The 10,250-nt window shown below is 32.7% G+C and overlaps 1 protein-coding gene across 1 annotated transcript; it reads right to left on the reverse strand.

Annotated features, from left to right (window-relative positions):
- Positions 1 to 215: 215 nt before the first annotated feature.
- Positions 216 to 9,389, reverse strand: LOC132715248 (putative phosphatidate phosphatase; the record flags this gene model as incomplete). Its single annotated transcript, XM_060698241.1, has 5 exons — positions 8,620 to 9,389; positions 3,193 to 3,344; positions 1,151 to 1,346; positions 841 to 871; positions 216 to 330 (listed from the first exon to the last, which is right to left on the reverse strand). Coding segments are annotated over exons 1-5 (570 nt in total), but the record flags the coding sequence as incomplete, so codon positions are not given.
- Between the last annotated feature and the right edge of the window lie 861 nt (positions 9,390 to 10,250).

The following is a 10,250-nucleotide window of genomic DNA, read 5'->3' on the forward strand; positions in this document are numbered from 1 at the left end:
AAGTACTGGTTGGTTGCAGGAAGCGGACTCGAAAGTGATTAATATAAGTTGCAAAAAACTTGTTTCGCAATCGAGCTTAAATAAATATGTTTAAACAAAATTGGGAATAAATTGCAAAAACTTTTATTAAACTATATAACAAATATATCGAGAGTCAAGCCTATTCAACTATTCAATGTTTGGACTGAAAGCACATTAAAATCGACAGTACTTACACTAAAGTAGACGGCAATATACAAAGCAAGTGAAGAGTGACCGGATGGGAACGATAATCGACTCTCCCGTATCTCCTTATGGTCGGAACCAGCGCACGTGTAGTTAGTAATATAGCTGAAATAAGATGGAAACATTATAATTATTATCCTCTAGTAGTTTAATTTAAGAACAATTGTCAATACAAATAGTATTTTAAGAATTTTAAGCACTTCAAATGAAGTTATTGTATATTACTGCATACATATATGTTATGTTTGACTCATGAAATGTTAACAGGAAATACATATAGTTCATATGTAAGATATTTTTGGAAACAGCATTAATTTTCTATGAACTTAAGATATTAAAACACATAAAAATGCAAAGTAATGATAAAAATAATTTTTCAGATTTACCCAAAATCTACGAATATGGTCTAATTTTACTGTTACTAAAAAAAGTCAGCAATTAATTTCGGGTAATACCATATTATGATCAACGTATTTCTCATTGCTGCGTACATCATAAACTTTTTTGGGGTTGGGTTGAACGTCGCACCAACGCAGTATTGTTTATATGGCGACTTTCCAGCTTTACTGGTGGAGGAAGACCTCAGGTGCATTATTTCAGGCACGAAGGGGTTACCTGATAGAACCACTGCCCGTTCCGAAAGGGCCTAGTTTGGAAATGTTTCTTAAACATGAAAAAAATCCAAATTTTCCGGGCGGGAAAATTTAAACCCTACATTTAGTGAGGGGCAAGGGGTTTGAAGTAAAAACGACTTTAACCCAATGGGCCCACGGCCCGCCCTTAAAAAAGTTTTGGTCGACTTAGCGAACAGAAGGGCAAATTAGGTTTTGGGCGTTTATCGGGCCCGGCATATAGGGTTACCCAAATATTGAAATTTAAAATATAACATTTTTTCCCGGGGGAAACACAGGGACGTTTTAAAAACGGGGTTTACAAACATCAAAGAAGTTTGGTCGGAGTATTCCGGTCCTATTCTTTACGACCTTTTCAATTGCTTGCTGTAGTATGAACCCAGTCAGGAAGACAGCATAGCACTTGATGCTGTAAATAAGTCTCTCTCTCGTGAGACAGCGGGTGTGACATTTCGCGTTCAAACAGCTCAATACCTCCGTTAAAATAATCTGAAACAACATGACAATAAATGAGCCGCGTCACGACAAAACCAACATAATGGGTTTGCGACCAGCATGGATCCAGATCAGCCTGCGTATCCGCGCAGTCTGATCAGGATCCATGCTGTTCGATATCAGTTTCTCTCCTTGTTTGTTTTTTGGTTTTACGTCACATCGACACAGTTTAGGTCATATCGCGACGTTCCAGCTTTACTGGTGGAGGAAGACCTCAGGTGCCCTTCCATGCAGTATTTCAGGCACGAACGGGCACCTGAGTAGAACCACCGACGTTCCGTAAGCTTTCTCTACATGTAATAGTGTTGGTAAGCGAACAGCATGGATCCTGATCAGACTGCGCGGATGCGCAGGCTGGTCTGGATCCATGCTGGTCGCAAACACACTATGTTGGTTTTGTCGTGGCGCGGCTCATTAATTGTTTCTACAATCTGAAAACACAACACTCTTGAAAACTGTATCGATAATTGGATCAATAATAAATTATCATTAAATATATATTGGAAACTTAACTTGAAGATTAAAAATTAAAATTGTTTCTTGAAGATTACAAAAGTTAAAGCTCATTATTCTTGAGAAATGCTTTTAATCTTCTTTCCCGAAAGTTTTTATTATGGATATACTTTTATAGTTTCCAAACGGTTATTCATTGACTAAGTACTTGAAAATTCTTATCCTCTTCTGTTATTCATAATGATTTAGCGTCTTGTATGGAAGTCAAAATTATACTATTTTGTTTTCATTTACTTTTATGACAAATTATTTCACATTTAGAGCTAATATTTCTAACAAGCATATAACATACTCTTAAACCATTATTTAAACTTTGTAAAATTCAAGTTAGCCCTTTTCTAAAGAAAGTAAAAATTTATTTATTTCGCGGCATAGTGTCTTTATTTATAAAATTTGTCTTGAAGATATTAAAGGAAAACATTGATCTCTCTTTTGGGTAAGCACGAGATCTATGGCCCTTGGCGTTTGTCTCCTAGGCAACACAGATCCTTTTCATATACTATTTGGTCAATGATAAAAAAACCTCCAACTGCTGTTCGGAGAACTGACACTATGGTTTAAGTGTTTATACTGAGAAGTTGGTAAGGTACGTGAGAATAATTCAATACCAGTTCATAAATCAGAAAACATATTTGAGCCGCGCCATGACAAAACCAACATAGTGCGTTTGCGACCAGCATTGATCCAGACTAGCTTGCGCATCCGTGCAGTCTGATCAGGATCCATGCTGTTCGCTATCAGTTTCTCTACTTGTAATAGGGTTGGTAAGCGAAGAGGCATGGATCCTGGTCAGACTGCGCGGATGCGCAGGCTGGTCTGGATCCATGCTGGTCGCAAACGCACTATGTTGGTTTTGTCGTGGCGCGGCTCATATCATTATACATTAATTTTCAATAAAACTTAAATAATTGTTTGTTCCTCGTGTGCACTACACTTGTTTAAATAAACAATACTTAAACCCACTCCAACTCCCAACAACACAAAAATAACAACAAAGACCAAAACAACAACAACAACAACAACAACAAAATACAGTTTCTATTGTATTCATTGTCATTATCATTATTATTATTATTATTATTATTATTATTTTCTTTTTATTTATTATTTTTATTATTATTATTATTATTATTACCATTATCATTATCATTATTATTATTATTATCATTATCATTATCATTATCATTATCATTATTATTATTATTATTATTATTATTATTATTATTATTATTATTATTATTATTATTATTATAAGATAAAATTATTCAAGAATAAAAGCTTCAAATTAAAACGTAACGTGTTCTGTGAAACAATGGATATAACTTACCACGAGAAAGGAAACAACTACTCCGGCTACAAGAAGGGACGATGTTGAAAGAGTTTCCGGCTTGTAAGGTAAACTTAAAGACTGATCCTCGCAGAAAAATCCTCTTTCATAAGGTTTACCTTGTATAAATAGGAGCAACACCGGTACTGCCACTGAAAGAGAAACACGATGTAATATATATGTGTTTATGTTAACTCCAATCCTGTCTCCCTTAAACATTGCCTGGTTTCATATTGTAGAAAATGGAGTTCCCGTTTAGACTTAAACTGTCCATTTCGTAATAAATGTATATGTGTTTTGTAAAAAAAATGAAATTTTGTATCCGAAAAGTTTAACTGAAGGTGCTTAGAGGTCAGTACAAAATAGATCTGGGAGGGGCTGCTTAATGAATAACAGTTACCAGGGCTTCAAGAATAGATATGTTTTGATTTTAAAATGAAACAAGTTAATGGGCGTTTCAGGGGTTTTTGAAATATATAAACAAGAGCTAGAAAAAGGGCAAACTCCTGTAAAAGGGTAACTCAGAAGTTATGGCCACCTGTTATCAGCAGTAAAAACAATCAAGAGAACAACTTGTGTGAAGTTTTTCAACCCATTCCTTGGATACCAAAAACTTACACGTCAAAAACTTGACCCATATGTGTGACGGCGACGGCCCTCTCGGCGAGTGTAAAATAGAAAGTTGAGAAATCCAACAACAAGCGAAAATGCCTTGTTTGATATTTAAATGGCAACCCGTGGGTTGCTATATATCACCTCTGTCATGCGCTAAATCGGTTTTTAAAGAAACAAGTGATGAAGGAAGCAAGTTAATCGGGCTACAAGTCAATTCGGCCTCCCGGTTTAGTTGGCGACCCGGCCCAAAGTCAGCACGCGTTCAAGTCTATTCGGAGACAGATTATCCAACTCGGCTCTAAGTTAGTCTAGTCTTCAGTCAATCCGGCTCCAAGAAAAAAAACTCGGGCTAAAGACAATCCGGCCTCTTTGGTTAAAAGCTGCTATTGTGGTCTTTAACCTGTCTTACTTGTTATGAACACGACAGTATTTAATTTTCTAACAAGAATGGTATACAGCATTTTAACCTTTATATATTTCATTAACTTGTTACAATGTTTGTCTATCCAAGTATGTGTAGATATCTTCGTTATTATAGAATTGAATATACGTATAATGCTAGAAAAATGTCTGTAATTAATTTGCATATAAGCTATATGTATATATAACCTATGTATATATAACCTACATTAGAAAGCCTGTTATTGAAAATTAAAGGGACTAAAACATCAAATGACTATACCTTACTAAAGGTATACTAATTTTAAGACTGTTAATTTGAGTTGAATTAGTAATATATTTCAAAAGATTGGCAGTTATTATGGTGATAGATCAATAATTAATAATTAAAAGTGTTTATAATACGACATAAAATCTATCTAAATTATGCTTTTCGGCTGCCCTACTCTGTTTTTCAGAATTGTATCTGTAGAAATTTCCTTTTTGGTCATGTGGATTATTGGTTATTGATCATAAAAAATATATAACAGACAAACATGGAAAAATGTCATTTTTAAATCTTTTTTACCTGATAACTGAACATTTACACGTGGATATGCATAATGCCACTTTAATATACAATAGGCATATTGACATTACTAGGGTCTCCACTGAGGTTTAAAAGCCTAAAAACATAACATTTGAATTTCTGACATAAATGAGCTGGGACACTTTAGACTTTGAAATATATGCAATGAGAGTTAAGAAATATACTTTAAAATAGATTGAAAATCGTATTTTTATGCTTCTCTTATTCCGATTTGAGTGAAAAGCGTTTAAACGCTTTTCATTTTGGGTCATTTTTTTACAATGTGATTAATCATTCTGGAAAAACGAAGTGCGAGAATGATCTGAAATTTTGCACAAAGATTATTGGTCTAAACCTACATCAAATGGTACATTTATCTGGAAAAATATTTTCAGTCCCATCATGTCAAAAACCTCAGTGTCCCTTTATATGATCAAAACTAGAAATAGAATAATGCCCTATCACAAGGTCCACTTTTGAACAATGCGGTAGGTAAGTTGTAAAAGGAAAGGAAAAAAAGTTCGCTTTTGTTTTAAAAAAACTAGTTAAAAAATTTAAAAATAAAAAATCTGAAAAAATGGACTTTTCCCCAAAAATAGGACAACCCCAAAAGTGTCAACTGGGGCGCACGTAAACTGTTACTATAATGGACAGAATAATTAAGATGACTGAAGTCTAACTGTCCCTTTAAACAGTTAATATGTCTTCGTGTTTATGATATACGTTTATTTATAGTTACCGCCGTAAATTCTTATGGGCGACTTTATTCCGGAAGACAACCAGTTATTTTATTTTACAGAAATTTGCTGAAATTACTCATTTCTAGGAAAAAACGACCCCCCCAATACGCTTCCTCCGCTTTGAAGAGTATTTAGGTAGACTAGAATTGCTTTCAACTGCATTGAAACCGAGGGGTGTGGGTTCAAACACCTCAAGAATAAACCTTTTTTTTCCCTTGCCTTCTTTTAATATTTTTAAGTATGTCTCAGGTACTTCGTGCAAAGATAAAAGTCTTTGACTTTTATAATATAATTATAGTGGGATTTAATAATCTTTTGGCTAAAATGCCAACTTTAATAACAATATCAACTGATATGTCTAATAAAATCAAAACTACATGGTAAATGTATTCTATATTAGACAAGATTAACCAATATATTTTAAAGAAAATTTGAGCAAACGTTGAAATTATCCCCTCACTTTGGAAAACTTTAAAGATGCGCAGGCTGATCTGGGACCAATGCTGATCGCAAACGCACTATGTTGGTTTTGTCATGGCGCGGCTCATATCTTGATCTAATAAAAGCTTCTTTGTAAAACGTAGAACATTTATATACAGATCATCTCGTGCTATCTTATTGGCAGACGACATTTAGAAAGTGAGCAGTATTCATTGTCGAATATTTCAATTAAAATTTGAATCATTTAATTAATAAAAAAGTATATTTAACAAATAAAACAGTAACTTTCTTACCAGTCAGCCAGATTAATACATCAACAATGCCTCGAATATTAATCTGTCGGTGAAATTCTTCAACCATTACGAACATACACTCCAATTATTATTTTCAAGAAAAATGTATGTTAAATATGTGCAATCTTACACAGTCTTGCCGTAATTTTTTATTAGATCATGAAAAATCAGAAATACAAGAAATTCAAACAAAACCGTCGTAAAAATTCTCTTCCGGGTGTATCACACAACTAAATGCACACAAGCCCGAAACTTTTTTACCGCCCTCATTTCCTAAATACTAATGCATCCAAACATTGAACCTTAAGTTTCATAAATATTTCAAAGAACACTATCCTAAGAAAAGCAGTACATAAATTATTTCGCTTTCAGAAACACAAACAATTCCGTTTGTAACCCCCAACCCATCAAAAGAAAACGAAAACTCATAATTCATTTTACAAACAAAACTTTTCTCTGGTTCTCTCTTCTACAGTGTCAATCAATATAAGCTATAATTGAGAATTTTCTCACATGAACTGTTGGTTTCTCATAGAGTTGGGTCAGAATTCTCATAACTTTTCTTTTTGCATGATAAGATACAATATATATTAACCAGGGAAAATGTTTTCTTTCTTAAATCGAATTCATCAAAATATACACGTGGAATGGAACACATAAAAAGCACTCGTTCTTATTAGAAGGGAACACAACAAATATTTGCAAAAAAATTAATATCTACAAAAAAAATCAATATATACATATTGAGATATGCAGTATTCACTATGGATACACATTGAGATATGCAGTATTCATTATGGATACATTTTGAGATATGCAGTATTCATTATGGATACATATTGAGATATGCATTATTCATTATGGATACATATTGAGATATGCAGTATTCATTATGGATACATATTGAGATATGCAGTATTCATTATGGATACATATTGAGATATGCAGTATTCATTATGGATACATATTGAGATATGCATTATTCATTATGGATACATATTGAGATATGCAGTATTCATCAATAATTTTATAAACGAAATATTTTTTATTGATTTTGTTTGATCACAAATAAGGTCAAACATACATTTGATATTCTTACTCGCTTTTTAAAGGCTAGAATATGTTTTAACATAGATAAATTGTATCATAATAGTGTAGTGCTATTTTTGATATCGGTTTCTTATATACCATACATTTTGTTAATGACGGCGAACATTTGAAATTCTTTTATGTTAGAAACTTTGTGAATGCCAGTCCACTTGTAAAGCGTGAGAAATCAGGAAGGGCAATATAACTTTAGAAATTGTCATTATTAGATCTTTTTTCATTTTTTTTAATCCTGCTTCACATATATAATCAACAATTCACTTAACACACAGTTTCTTTTCATCAATATCGTCCGTAATTTATCGGTAATATTCACTTAATAAAAGAGTGGGGCAGTTTTTTTTTATACTCTAGGCAGTATTTTGTATTTTACCACAGTAACAGTAACTAGTCAATATCCATTACAATAGTCAATCTTTTTAAGATATATAGTTTCTTTAGCTCAACTTGTCAACGGAAACAATGAGCATTATGTCAGGTGTTTAGCATCTTAATAATCAGAGCACCGCATGCAATGTTAACGCTCGTCTGGTAAGGGCAATTACCAATCTTCTAAAAAATGGACATAACTTCAAAAATATAGCTTTGAGAATTATGCCCCTTAACTGAAAAACTGCCTTTTGTCATGATAAGCTTGTATTCTAAGATTCATGTTGATAACTTTAATGTTGATTTATATTTAAACTTTAAACTTAAAATGTTTGAATGATGGGCAACATTTTACATTTTTGAACGACGACAGCGACGAGGCAGTTAAAGTCAGCTCGACTTTTTCCTTTGAAACAGATGAGTTAAAAATGATTCTCTTTCAATTAAATATTTTTGAGGTTATATATATGTTGTAGGTTATTTATATAATTCCCGTTAGATATGAAGTAGTTTATATTGAATTCCCACAATACCTTGTCTAGAACATTATACATTTGCATAAAGGTTTTATGAATTTATGTTCTGGATCTAGTATTGTTAAAGAAAATGTATTATTGCTTTTGCATTGATCAATGAATGAATGAATGAATGAATGAATGAATGGCTGGATGGATGGATGGATGGGTGGATGGATAAAATGGATGAAAGAAAGATATTCTACCGAATTTGACATACGAGTGTTATTTGTTTTGTAAAGGTCATGGCTCATTCGTCTTTTGTTACCGAATAAATCTATTGCTTAATACCATTCATTTCCAATAAATCTAATTCGATTGCTAGGACGAACGGACGGACGGAATGAATGAAAGTAATAGAAATTCGCTAAACTACTTACCAGCAAACCATATGACAATATCCACCATCACACGGACCGACACTTGGCTCGGTAGCTGTCCATGATTGTTATACATATTTGTCTTTTATGTTTGTTTTTTTACTTTATATTGATAAACAATCTTTCAAAATGTTTCCATCTATCTGACTTTGCACAACATTGATTATTATTAAATTACATATCAAAATATTCATATACGTGTAATTCAGTTGTTTTTATTTGAAATTATACAAAACACAACATTACTGAAAAACAACAATAACTTCAATGTTTTTAAAATGTTTGAAAGCACCAGAATTTTAAATTAGCAATGAAAAGTCACAAAATGTTGAATTATATTAACACAACACGTACAGCTGTGAACAAACCAAAATCATATTTTACACTCCCAGTTAAAAAAATCAGTATAAAACGAAATTGACTATAAAGAATTATTGGAATTGCTCCAGGTTTTTAACTTCATCATTTTTTTAATTCCATGTTTATCATAACTCGCACTTATGCTTACATATTCATTATTATATAGATACGCTATTCCAGCAAATATCACTTTTTTATTATCAAGAAAATTTATTTTTCAGCAAATTGAAGGAGGTTCAATCAATTGACATCCTCTGAGTAATTGTTGTGTGAATCAGTCACAATTATACGTACGCAAGTACCCTTAAAATTTCATTTCCTGACTTTAAATACTGTTTAATTGATTGACCAAAGTACGTAAGGAGATACAATGATAGTAAGTGGCGTAAAATAATTACATGTATCTTAACATGCATTTGTTTTACCATAAAAAATCAAAAATAATGTAACTTAACAGTTGTCGTAATGTACTCCTAAATGACGTCATCAAAAGGCAACAATTTGAATCCGATCTTAAATGAAAAGAGTAAAAAAAAAAAGAACGTAAATGTTTTTATAAAATCCTTAAAATGTTTTATAAAAGCATTAGTCCGTCCTTTGAATCCATTTGCGTTTTAAAAAAGATCTTTCATAAAGATTTGATAGACGCTGGCGCATATTATGTAACCGAGGGATTGTCAAATATTCTACGCAGGACATTGTGGTAAATTATACGTTCATTATCTAACAACTCCGATGTTTAAATGAATAATATGACGCCACTTCAGTTCCCGCGGAAACTTCCCGCACAAAAATAAACATTCATTACCACGGCGACTTCCCAAGTAAATAAAAACACCCACATTACAACGGAAACTTCCCGAGTAAATATTCACAACAACAACGGAGACTTCCCGAGTACATATTAACATTCATTACCACGGAACTTTAAACTTCCCGATCAAAAATAAAAATCCATTACCACGGAGATTTTCCAAGTAAATAAAAACACCCACTGCAACAGAAACTTTTCGAACAAATATTCACATCCGCAACAACAGAGACTTCCCGAGTAAATATTAATATTCATTACCACGGGGGCTTCCCGAGTCAATATTTACATTTATTACCACTGAAACTTCCCGAATAATTTTTTTCTTATAACGGAAACTTCTGGAGCAAATATTCACATTCGTAACTTCGGAAACTTCCCGCGTAAATATTAACATTCATTTCCACGGAAACTTCCCGAGTAAATATTAACATTCATTTCCACGGAAACTTCCTGAGTA

This window comes from Ruditapes philippinarum, unplaced genomic scaffold (genome assembly GCF_026571515.1).
Source record: "Ruditapes philippinarum isolate M1 unplaced genomic scaffold, ASM2657151v2 ctg13607_1_1_1_1, whole genome shotgun sequence".
Classification (NCBI taxonomy): domain Eukaryota; kingdom Metazoa; phylum Mollusca; class Bivalvia; order Venerida; family Veneridae; genus Ruditapes; species Ruditapes philippinarum.